The sequence below is a fragment of the Crocodylus porosus genome, unplaced genomic scaffold (assembly GCF_001723895.1).
Source record: "Crocodylus porosus isolate Cpor-Errol unplaced genomic scaffold, CroPor_comp1, whole genome shotgun sequence".
In the NCBI taxonomy this organism is placed as follows: Eukaryota; Metazoa; Chordata; order Crocodylia; family Crocodylidae; genus Crocodylus; species Crocodylus porosus.
Genome location: NW_017728902.1, coordinates 387,809 through 400,283, shown reverse-complemented (window position 1 = coordinate 400,283; position 12,475 = coordinate 387,809). Strand labels below are relative to the sequence as shown.

The 12,475-nt window shown below is 44.7% G+C and overlaps 1 protein-coding gene across 2 annotated transcripts in view; it reads right to left on the bottom strand.

Annotated features, from left to right (window-relative positions):
* The window catches only part of HMCN1 (hemicentin 1), a 348,410-nt gene extending 336,570 nt beyond the window's left edge, over positions 1–11,840 (bottom strand). For both annotated transcript variants that reach the window (XM_019556684.1, XM_019556685.1), the window contains exon 1: positions 11,134–11,840. In XM_019556684.1, the coding sequence (XP_019412229.1) occupies positions 11,134–11,422 (289 nt within the window). In that variant the 5' untranslated portion in view covers positions 11,423–11,840. The remainder of the gene's footprint in view (positions 1–11,133) is intronic.
* Between the last annotated feature and the right edge of the window lie 635 nt (positions 11,841–12,475).

The window sequence follows — 12,475 nt, the reverse complement described above, 5'->3', positions numbered from 1 at the left end:
CAGTGAGTCCAAGGTTTTCACATGCTTGACAGAAACAATCAAAAGTGATGTAACGTTCTGCAATTGACTGTGTTGTGAGTAGGCACACACAACACAATCATCAGCATACTGAAGATCAATAATGTAGGTGTTGGTTATCTTGGATTTGGAAAATAACTGGTTAATGTTAAAGAGATTTTCACCCATGCAACACTGAATGCTGATTCCAGATGCAAGTCAGCATAAGCAACATGTAGCAAGAAAGTGAGGTAGCAGAAAAAGGGAAAGGATACCACATGATCTGCCTGCCTAGCGTGCATTCAGGTAGCAGTAGCTTTTTCTTACCCCTGCTATCAGATAAATACTAAAATCTTGGTACCTCTCTCATACATTGTGGGAGGCCACAGGGGACTGAAAAGAGAAGCCAGGAATGGCAGCACAGCAACCCGATCCTGCAGCCAGCATGATGCGCCGTGCCTGAGGCACAGCATTTTAAAAGCAGCCTCACCCTCCAGCTTGGGCGATAGGCACCTGGCAGAGCTATTTCTGGCCCCAGAAAAGGGCAGAGTAGGGAGGATGCCTACCTGAAATCAGAAGTGAGAGAGTCCTCCGGCAGGCAGAAGCTACAAGCTTGCAAGCAGAAGGTGGCCAGAGGGCCACTGAAGAATCTGGAGGAGTAATCCTGAGAGAGAGGCTTAAGGAGAAGCCTGAGCTTCCAACTACTGACTTGTGGTGTATGGACTGCAATGATCACAATGATCACTGGTGATGATGGACTGCAAATGAGTACTTAAGCTGATTAGTTTTTCATGCTCTTATTTCTTTTTTTTTCCCTTTTCTGCCTTGTGGTGTTAATTATTTGTTGCGCCCATTTTGAGGGGGGAGATATTCCTCCTGTGGCTGCATTAAGGACTCAGGTATAGCCCTGACTAAGCTGGGTCAAAGGGGAGAAGATCTGAAGATTATAGTAGGGATGAGAGTGTCATTCCCAAAGTGGCAAGAAGCCATGGACTGTGTTTTGTTAGTCCACTATTTTTTGTTTTTGTTTTGGGTTAAGGATATGCCTGAGGATCAGTCCTTATTGAGAGTCTTGTGTGCAGTTGTCCCATCATATCCTGCATCCAATCTTAGAGCTAGCTGGAGCTCACAGAAATTGAAGAGAGGCTGGGACACCAAACATTCCCGCTGAAGTACATTTGATGTGGTTAGGGTGGGGTAAAGGGGAGGTTGGAGCCCCATAAGAAGATGGGCCTACAGCTACTGGGATTACCGACGATTCATTTCCTCCAGCTCCCAAGAATTTATGTGATAACATCAAGTCGTGGAAAGAGAGGGCACTCCATCTGAGCAGATTGGACTACGGTGTTTCTAGACCAAATTAATAGATGAGCAGGCCCACCATATTCTGAACAGATGGGGTTGCAGCCTCTGGAAGGAGAGCATGTGGACACACACAACTGACTCTCCCCCTCCTCATATGCAATACTAACTGGAGGCTTTCTGGTGTCTTTGTTATACAGTAAGCCTCAACATACTCAAGAAAACATATGCACCGCAACTTTCAGACACTCACCTCTTTGAAAGTCTCACAGTCATTGGTACTAGCTCTTTGCCACCATGCCAAATGTTCTACTGTTACATCATGGCACAAAGATGCTTATGCTACAAGTCATAGTAGCACATTAGGGGCTCCATCATGAAGTAGGTATAATGTTTTTATATTATAAAAACATCCAGAAATCCATTCCTAATAACACTACTAGTTCTCATGATACAACAGGACTACAGTTGCAGGGATAAATGGGAGCACCATACAATCTCAGTTATTTATTGAGTCTTCTTCCAGCTCTACACCAAAATATAAAATTCAAGTCTAGGAATTATGTTTAAAAAGTCCCCTCTTCCTCCTCCTGCAGAGCATACCACAACTATACCTCTACCCCCTAAACTAATGGTGGCTTTGTACAGAGCCACCATTGTAAATTAGTTCAGACACACCTTAAATTTTGTTAGACACCTATTAGCCAGTAAAATAAGCCTCCTGGCCAAAGGCTAAGACAATAACTATGGATTTGTCCAGGGCAAAATAGTGGAAATAAGCCATCAGAAGTATGGAATAGCACCAGAAAATTGGCAAGTACCTTGTTAATTTTATTTCACTACAATCTGGCAAAATGTATGACCAAGAGACAACTGCACTGCTTTTATCTGCAGATGATGTTTGTTCATATTTGGAAGATTATCCATGCAACCTTAATAATTTTCATCTTTAAATTAGGTTTAAAATTATGTTGGAAGTAGATGGTCTACTCACTGGGGACAATGTATTCCTCATCACTTGCAAGTGAAGTTTTCAAGGCTGTTATTAACATACAAAAGAAGGTTCATATTTTTTCCATTCTTTCACAGAGCTTTATAAGTCCCTTTATTATTGAACAGGGCACATTTCAGCACTTTTTATTTCAGAAGTATAAAATCTTAAGTTATTACCACTGAAGGCCTATTATTAACGCCTTGTGTTTCCCCTCCAAGATGCAGTCCCACCTCTATAAAAAAGCCTTTCATACAGCCCTCCAAACTTTACAAGCTACTGTATAGCACAGCAATCCGCCCATTGTTATGGCAATGCCACCCTATGCATGTTAAAGAGAAGATACTCAGGGGGAAGGTTAAACAATGTGATTTGACCTTGTTCCATTAACTACTCAGACTGATTTTGTAAAGGGAAGAAGGAGAACTGATATTTTGGGTCCAATCCTGTTCCCACTAAAGTCAATGACAGTTATAGTAGGAAAGGAAGTCAGAGCTCACAGTGAACTACAAGATTCTTAACTGAAGTCCAGCAATTGAGGAGAGATTGAAGAGAAGAAAATTCAACTCCCAACTATTACAGACTAGCTGCATGACCCTAAATAAGACCTTTAATTACTCTCTACTGATTCTCCAACTGTAAAATGGGAAGGAGTTTCAAACACTCCTTCAGGGTGACATTTAATTCACTGGTTTCTTAAATGCCTTTCAGAAAGAATCCCTGAAAAACTACACTAGAAAGTTCACATAGGCCTCAGTATAACTGTACTGCAACACAAACACAGTTTCTATAACAGCCCAGGGGAAAAATAAGAGTAGTATTTTAAACACTATCAAAGCATGTTTTTAATAAGGTCACAATATATAGGAAGACATCTTGGTTTCTATGTTATCCAGTCCCTCATAATAAGTACACTATAATAAACTGTTTTGCTCCATTGTTGAGGGTCTGGGTTGGGTGTTGAAACACAACTGTACAACTTAGGTCTAATTTTTAAATGGATTTCTCTTACAAAGAGGTCTATAATTTGGTTCACCCATTAGAAGTGACATACTTATAAACTAGTCTGCCTCACAAAATGTAAGTTTTCTACAAAATATTGATCACTGTTACCATTACCATAGATACTGCAGCTAATACGTTAGGTAACACTTGGTGAAATAAGATCCTTCCCTTCATTTCTCTTTGAAAGATAAGCTAAAATTACTACAGCATTATTTTAGAATGACATTCACTCTAAATGCATGATTGTTTACAATACAGAGTGTATTACGTAAGGTGAAATTCATTTCTGATGTAACTCTACTGGCTTCACCAAAGTTACACCAGGGACAAATCTAGCCCATTAAACTCCTTTCCATTCCCAAACTCCTTAATGGCATATACGTAAGAATTGGCTGAATAAAGACATTAAATAAGGATATTCTGTGTCTGATCATGTTCTCACTGAAGTCAGTAACATTTATTAGCAGGAGGCCAGAAGTCACTGTAAACTACAAGAGTAGTCTTTGATCTGAAATCTAAAGTAGTACAACATTTTTCTGCGCCAACACTCCTTAAATTGGGATTTTTTAATCTTTGCACTGGATACATAAGTCCTCCAAGGAAATTTTTCTTTGACAACAGAACATTTCACAGTCTATGTAATTTTGCTTTGCTGATTAGGCATTGAGAAAGAACTGCACACACATACAACATGATATTCAGTACAACGATTATTAGAAAATCCAAACCATAACTTCTTCCAACAACCACAGAATGTTAGTGGCAGAGTGCAGTGAGAATCTGAACCAGATCTTAACTTTGTGTAACTCACAATTCTGGACCATATCAACATCACAGATTTTAACTCTCAAATTGTGGGCATTGTATTCAAAATCTCTAGTTGTTGGTAGCTTCTTTTCCACATAGAATACTTTCACTGAGGTTTTACCAAAACCCATGTTGTGGCCACATAGGCTAGGGACAGACATTCAAAAAGCCTGAGCCTGAATTGATTCAATCTCTGCAGGTGAGTCTAACCTGACTAGGCTAAATCAGTTTTGTAACCAAACAGACATCCCAGAAGTGCAGGCCCATGCCTGCAGTGACTCAGGCTAGAAGCCAGGAGGAGGTGCTAGAGCAGCCCTCCCTTCCCCAGGGCTGAGCTGAAGGGGGCATGGCCAGGGCCCAGAAGAATGCTATGATTAGGGAGTCTCCCCTCCCCCCAATAACCAGGGATCCTGGTTTTCTCTGATTAAAAATTGCAAATTCTCTGATTAAAAACCCAAAATCTGTGAAAAATGAAAGCCCCCCCCACAGAGCTGCAGGTGCCCCACACTCTCCCCCCACCAGCCTCAACAGCCCTCCTGATGCCCTTCACAACAACCCATCAGACCCACAGACATGCAGGCACAGACATGCAGACACAGAGGCACACACAGACACTGACACCCACCCCAGCAGGTAAGTGTGTGTGGGGGAAGAAACGAAGCAGAGTGGGGGAAAGGGAAGGTGCTGGGGGAGTAGATCAAGAAGGTGGGAGCATGCCCCTGTGCCCACTCCCAGGAGCAGGGCCGGGGGTGAAGACAGGGGTGCCACTCTGCAGGCCACACATGTGCCGGACGTCCTGACAGAGTTCGCACGCAGAGGCTGCCACCGCAACTCTGCCACTGCACCCTGCATTACCATCCCATGGCCACCTGCACAGCTTTGTGGGCAAGTGGCACAGGGCATGGCAGCAACAGTGTGGTGGCAACCACTGTGTGTGGGCCACATATGTGCCACCCAGTCAGGGGGGTGGAAAGCAGGGCTTGCATGCAGCGGCCACCCCTGGACCACCGCTTATGCCCTGCGACTGACTGCACAGCTCTGTGGCAGTGCAGGGTGGTAGCAGCTGTGTTCTGGCTAGGGGCTTGTGGGGGGGGAGGCTTTGTAGGCAATCCCTGCCACTGCAGAGCCATGCCCTTCGCTCCTGGATCCTAGAAGTATGCAGGACTTGGGGGTTGTGGGGAACAGCTGGGGAAGGTGGCTGGGGACTGAGGGAGAGGCGGGTGCTGCTGGCCTCAGGTGGCACACTGCAGCCAGGTGCAGGGCCAGGGGGTGAGGGCAGGGGTGCCCCTCTGAGGGGGGCTTTGTGGGCAAGCGATGCGGGACGTGCATGCCGCCTGGCCGTCTGTCCAGGGGAGGGGGAGAAGGAGGCTCACATGTGGCCGGTGGCACAGCTCCATAGCCAGCTCTACAGTGGCAGTGAGGGATGGTGGCTGGGGTTGGGGGGAGGCTCGCACGCAGCGGCCACTGCCGCTTACCTGTGGGTCCATGCCAGCGGCGATGGCAGCTGCATACAAAACCTCCCCATGCCACCGTGGAGCCATGCCTGGAGCTGTGTGGCCAGCCACAGGGCAGCAGCGGCAGTGTGGTGGCAGTTGAGTGGCACACAACCATCCCCACCACCATCCCATTCCACTCTGCAGACATGGCCACCACCACACTGCCACAGCTGCCATGCAGCTGGCCACACAGCTCCAAGCAGCTGGCCACACAGCTCCAAGCGGGGAGGTTTTATAAACAGCACCTGTCACAACTGGCACACAGAGGCCACTGCTGCTTACCCATGGGGCTGTGCCAGCAGTGACAGCCGCTGCATACAAACCTCCCTGCACCACCGCTGCCACTGCAGAGCCATGGTCGGAGCTGTGCGGCCAGCTGCACAGCAGCCACGTCAGTGTGGTGGTTTTGGCACGGGGAGGTTTTGTACACAGTGGCCGTCTCTGCTGGCACAGCCCCATAGGTAAGTGACAGCAGCCACCATGTGCGAGCCCCCCCAGCACCCATCACTCACCACCGCTGCGGAGCCAGCCACAGAGCTGTGCAGCCAGCCGCATGCGAGCCTCCCCCTTTCTCTCCCCTGGGCAGCTAGCCGGGTGGCATGCAAAGCCCCTCACAGAGGGGCACCCCTGCCCTCACCCCCTGGCCCTGCACCTGGCTGTGGTGTGCCACCTGGGCCAGCAGCACCCCCCCACTTCCTCAACCTCCAGCCCCCTTCCCCAGCCCTGCCCCACAGCCCCAAAGCCCCACTTACCTCTAGGATCCAGGGGCGAAGAGCGAGTCTGAGCCTGAGCCCAGCATGGTTGACTTAGAGGCTCAGGCCCCACCCTTCCCCCTCTCCCTCCCCCCCGGGTAGGGCTGGGGATTTCCCGCCCTTTCTGCAATCAGCTCTTGCAGGCTTGTTCCATCCTGCAAGAGCTCTTTGAAAAGTGGAGACTCCGTGGATTTCTCTGCTAAAAAGGGAAATCCACGTTTTTTCCAATAAAAACAGGGAATCCATGGTTTTCTCCATTTTTCCATGGGAAACAGAAAACCTGGATCCCTGTTAATAACTGAACATTTATCAGCTCTGTTATCAGCATTTAAAACCCCATCAGAAACCCTTGCTCATTACAAGCCCTTCTTACACAGCTTTTTTCCAAAGGAAGGAATGCATAGACATTACCCTCTGAGCTGTTGATTACCTCCAAAAAACCCTAAGCGAACACTATCCTATCTGCCTTACACAGGATTATCTAGCATACCACATGCTGGCTAGGTCCATGCTGTAGGAGAAAGCAGAGGGGGATCTCTGCTTACGCAGCAAGTGGCAAGAGGAGGGGAGGGAGGCACGGGGAAGCCAGCAGAGCCTGTTGTGCCTGCAAGTCTCTAACAGAGCTCTGGCCAGGGAGCAGAGGGGAGGGCCCAGCTCTGCAGTGGACCAGAGAGCCCCGCCCATCCCAGAGAGCATGCTGGGATTCTGGGGGTTCCTGGTTTAGCTTAAAACAGCAAAGGGTCTGTGACAGGCATTGCATAAACCAGCTTGACCCAAATTAGTTAAGTCTGATACTACATTCAATCAGGTTTATCTCAAACCAGTTTCAGTCATTTTCAAACTGGTTTATGTGTACTGAACATCTGTTCTGTTACAGGCTTAAACTGGTTTCTGATCACTTAAACCGGTTTATGTGTAATGTCATATTCTACTTCAGCATTAACACATAGCACACGCCACAATATATCACTGCAGGTCTAAAAAACAAGTCATTTTTTATGAAAGCTGTAACTAATAAGCACAGGAGAATGACAGATGTTCAAGGTGTTTCAAATGGTATCATACTTGTGCCTTTTTGTCATAGGCCTTGAGATACTGTTCAGAGCTTCCTCAGTAAATGTTACAGAAGCATCAGAATTCCTCCTTTAGGACAACTTTTAGGTTGATCAAATGTTTGTGTTTCTGAAGTACTTGAAACTCTTGCCCTTAAATTCTATTTGCTATAAATGTTTAAGTAGTAGAACACTTCAAATTGAGCCTACTTACATATTGGCAGTATTTAGAAAGTTGTTCTGTGAAAACCTGGTATTAAAAAAACTTCAAGGTATGAAAAGAGGCTTGGGTAGAAAAACAAAAGGCACATTTCCTTCCATCCATCAAGCAATCATTTTGTGTGAAATTAAATATTTGACTTAAGAGGGTATTTTACTAGCCATAGACCTGATTACTCTTTTTGAAATTACCCCAGACAACAGCAGATTAGCCCAAGTGCATGTAGCAGGCACACAAGATGGATGGGTGGTTGAACACTTTTGGTGAATGCTTTTTTCCAGTCAGCAACAATGACTGCCTCCACACAATACCTGTTTGTTCACACCATTGCTCAAAGGCTGGCTGAACCATTTTACTAGTCAGCCTGGAACAAGCTGTACTATAAATGCCCATGTTCAACTGAACCCAGTGTCCATATTACAATGAGAAGTCAGAAACCAGGTAAGAGGGCATAAGGCCAAATCAATCTCTGCTGTTAACTTCACTGAAAGAAAGAAAGAGTCTCACATCAGAGATGACTTGGACCTAACCAGGGATAGTTCTGTGGGGTACCTAATGCCTTCAACAGCCACTCAGGTAGGTCAGCATCTCAAAAAAAACCCCCAAACTTTCATACAATATATTCAGATATATACTTGACTTTATTTTGCAGCTGTATAAGTCATGGATCGTCCATGTACCTGTCCAGGAATCTATCTAGACCACGATTTCTATGCAGCGGGAGAGGGATCTGTAAAACCCAGTTATCTACTGCATTTTCAGTGTAGTCCAACAGTCCTTACATGACAAACACCAGGGTCTCACAAACTGTTAAAATATGTCTGTGGGACAACTGAGAATTACCTAATACAGGATGCTCAGCCTGCAGGCCAAATCCAACCTATGATCCATGGCATCTGGCCTGCAGGCATCCCAACTGGGTTAGGAAATTTGATGGCAGGGGAGAAGTAGTAATTAATACTGCCACCCCTCCCCTGCTGTCAAATTACCAAGCCCAACACAGTCAGATCAGGGCCAGGCCAATCCCTGCCCCTCCCTGGTGCAGCCAGATTGGAGCCAAGCCAAGCCATCTATTTTTCTAGATTTTTTATAACAAACATAGGATACTGGTATAGATGGATAAGAAGCTATCACTACATTTTTATGATTTCAAGTAGCAGCCTGTATGAGAAGGCTGTGGAAAGGTTGGCACTATTGGAGAAAAATCACTACAGAAATCATTTTATTTTCCAAAATTAAGAAAAATTTTTAGGTTTAAGGTGACAGTATTTATTCCTCAAGCTAGTGCACATACAAAAAAAAAAATCTATCCTTGACTCTGAAATTTGATCATTTATGTAAAGATGTATATTAGGATATGCAAATGTATAACTGCAAACACATTTCCAACTTATGCACATTTAATTTTAGTCTTGTTACTAAATAAACTTTAACCAAGGAAGGGGATCACCTGAGGGGATGCCAGAAAGAAGGCAGTAAGGGGACAGGCCATTTTAGCTTTTGAGAGGAAGATGGTAGAGGAGTTAAAACAAGACTGAAATGGAAGCAGAGATAAAAAGGGAAGGAAGGAAAGACTGAAAAATAAAGACTATAAAGGTCTTAGGGAAGGGAAGACAAAATAAACTAAATGAAAAAGGGAGGGCATGGGAAGACAGGATTTGTTGAAATGAGCATTCTGAAAACAACCTGTAACACAAGGTAAAAACACTGGAAGAATCACTGAAAAATATTGCTAGTTGACTTTTCTATCCAAATTGAGAAAAGGTAGATGGAAGGGGACAGTAACATTAAGTGGGGGGTGACAGCACACCACCCAACCCAAAATACACCATCATACATGTGTGCCAGTTATGCCCAATAATATCACCTTCCCACTTCCAGGTTTGATTAAAAATGTTCCAGAACAAGTCACACTGGAAAGCAGAGCTATAAGATATTACAGAGAAGCAGCCAGTGGCAAAACTTCCATTATAAAAATCAGTTTTAAAATTAAAAAAGAGGGAACTCAAAATGGAGCTAACCTGAATCCATTTGATGCTTAAAAGGAACCTAAAAAGTGTTTGGGGATCCCAGTTTCCTTTTGCTAATTTTTACAATCACCAGCATCTGCTTTTAAAACTGCTGCAGGAAGACAGAAAAGCAAAGGAAACAGACTGTCCTACTTCAAGAGAGAAACGGTGACACTGACATATTTTTCATACACGGTACTCTGATTCCACAGGGACGAATAACCTTAAAAATGTAAGCTGTACATGCAAGAGTTGTACAACATGGACAAACAGAAGAATGGGAAAAAAGATTTTCCATAATTTTTCAGTTGTGTGGATTTCAGTAATAACAGGTAAATACTCTGATGGCAGATATTTGGTAGGGGAGTGTTTGTGTTTCTGTTTTTGGATTTACTTAAAAAAAACCCACTAGATCCATCTAAGAGATTAAATATATTGATCTGACTTGAACCCTAGTGGACTGATTCCCAGAATGTTCCATTCCAAGGTGCTAAAGGGAAAGCAGAACCAGGAAAGTGATTTCCTAGGACAGATTTTTTTTCCCCTTTAAACACTACCATGCACGTTTAGTTTGAGCTCCTCTTGTGTGCTGGCTGCTCTCTTCTCCAGCCTGGGGCATCCAGCTCTTATTTCCGTTTCAAGTCACTGGGAGAGGCTTGACAAGGAAAGGGGAGAAAGCAAATTTAAAGTGATAGGAAAGGGATAGAAAACAGATGCTAAGAGAGACAGAAAGACAAAATATACCCAGTTACATAGCAGAAGGCAAGAGAAAAATAGAGGCAGGAGAAAAACAATGGGAAAGATACAAGAACTAAACCTAAGTCACACTATGATACGCTGTTTTACTGTTCAGAAACCCAACAGAAGCACACAATCAGAATGCAAGTAAATGTGATTTTACTGGGGTAGTCAGGAGTCAGGAGATTCTGTAGATGTAGGTAATGAAGCAAACAGTCAAATACTCCTAATAATGTTCTCTACTAGGAGAAAGTGTTTTCATTTCAACTTTGAATGGCTGTTACAAAAGGGATATAGAGCTTTTCAATCTGTGTTGTTTGTTCTCTGTGTGCACTTGGATTAAAGTCAATTTTATGGTGTCACACGTGCATTCCTAACATTTCAGACTTTCTAACGCATATTTTCCTGTACTCATACAGGGAGGGAAGAAGTTAACAGAATATAACTTGCCACTGGCAAGTTATTCTGGTTGAGAATTTCATTGGAAAAAGGTGACTACGACATTTCATAAAATACTTATGCTATGTAACAGAGCAGGAAATTTCATCGCTTTGGAGGGAGGCAAGGTAAGAACTGTGCTCCCTTTTCATTTTGCGCCCCTTAGTCTCCCTCAATTTCTTTCCTCAGTGTGGCAGCACTATTATGTCTTTACATATTTATGTATTGCATGTCTTTAATTCAGTGGATGACACCAATCTCTTCAGACATATATACAAACACACACATCTTCTCAGTGCACAGGACCCCCCAAAATATTTCCTTACCTGGATCATGGAAAGGCACCAAAGCAAAGTTGTAAAGTGGTTTCTTGGGTCTCTTCAAAGAGGTTTCCAAAATTTTTGATGCCCCTTCAATAACTTGAACTAAGTCATCATACATGGACCCGGTAACATCAAACACAAATGCCAAAGTAGATGCTCCCTCTGGGATTTCGTCAGCGCTGGGCTCCTTCTCTGCTCTGGTATCTTGTGCATAGCAAGGAGAAAACAGACCAAGCAAGAACACTATGCAGAATCCCACTCCCCAGACAGGAATATTTTCACGGGAAATCATTTTCTCCTCACTAGTGTCTAAGCAATGTGCTTAGTTCTCAATACACATCAAAGGGCTTCCCCTGTGGTTGAGAAATGCATTTGAACTTTTTTTCCCCCTTCTGAATGTGAAAAAGAAAAGAAAAAGAAAAAGTTTTTTGTTCAGCTCAGATCTGAGCTGCACAAACCCCACGCACAGGCTCTACCAGCCCTTTGATGAAAGGAGGGAGAGAGATGCAGCAGCTTTTGTTTATGGGTAGTTTCTGTTTTCTCTCCCTTCCCATTCTACTTGTCTGCAGAACTTTGGCAGCATCTCATTGACTAAGAGGAGAGAGTCCCATCCATGCCCTACTGTGTGAGTATTGCTGCTGCTGGATTCTTTGGCAGGAGACAGAGGCTCCCAATGTTCTGCTGCTGTTACTGCTGCTGCTGGAGTCTTTGGCCAGAGACTGAGGTTCCCGGCTGCTGCTGGGAGGCAACAAGGAGCGGATGCCTAGCCCAGCCGCGTCTTCCCATTGGTCACCCATGCCCCCCCCTACATTTGCTTTGGAGGCCCCTTTTTAGGGCAGACTTTTAAAGATGTTTATAGGGTCACTTGAGTACCACAGAATCACTTAGGGCAAAGCTCTCATGGGCAACAACAGAAACAGAAGGCAGCCTCAGGAAGGAAATCCACTCTACAGACACACCATTTCCCCTACTGCTCTGTGATAGTTTCTGGATGCATTCAGTTCCCCCAGTGATGAAAAAGATAGGGCACTGCATATCTCTGATCCTAGTTTTAACCCACAGCACTGGGATACAGAATCCCTCTTCCCAAAAAGGGAAAATAAGGAGAACACTCCCCACCTCCTGGGGGCAGGGGAGCACAAAGGGGTTCTGCTGAGGACTGTGCCTGCAAAATAGAAGACACCTGGAATTTCCCCATTCTCTTTACAGTTTTCCTAAATAGCTAAAAACTCTTCCTTCCAAGTTCCTCCACCTCTCTCATTCACTTTCCTGGCACTTCCCTGTGTCCTCACAGCCCAGCTGGCTAGCCCAATCCACACTCAATTCAAACCTTTTACTCCTACTA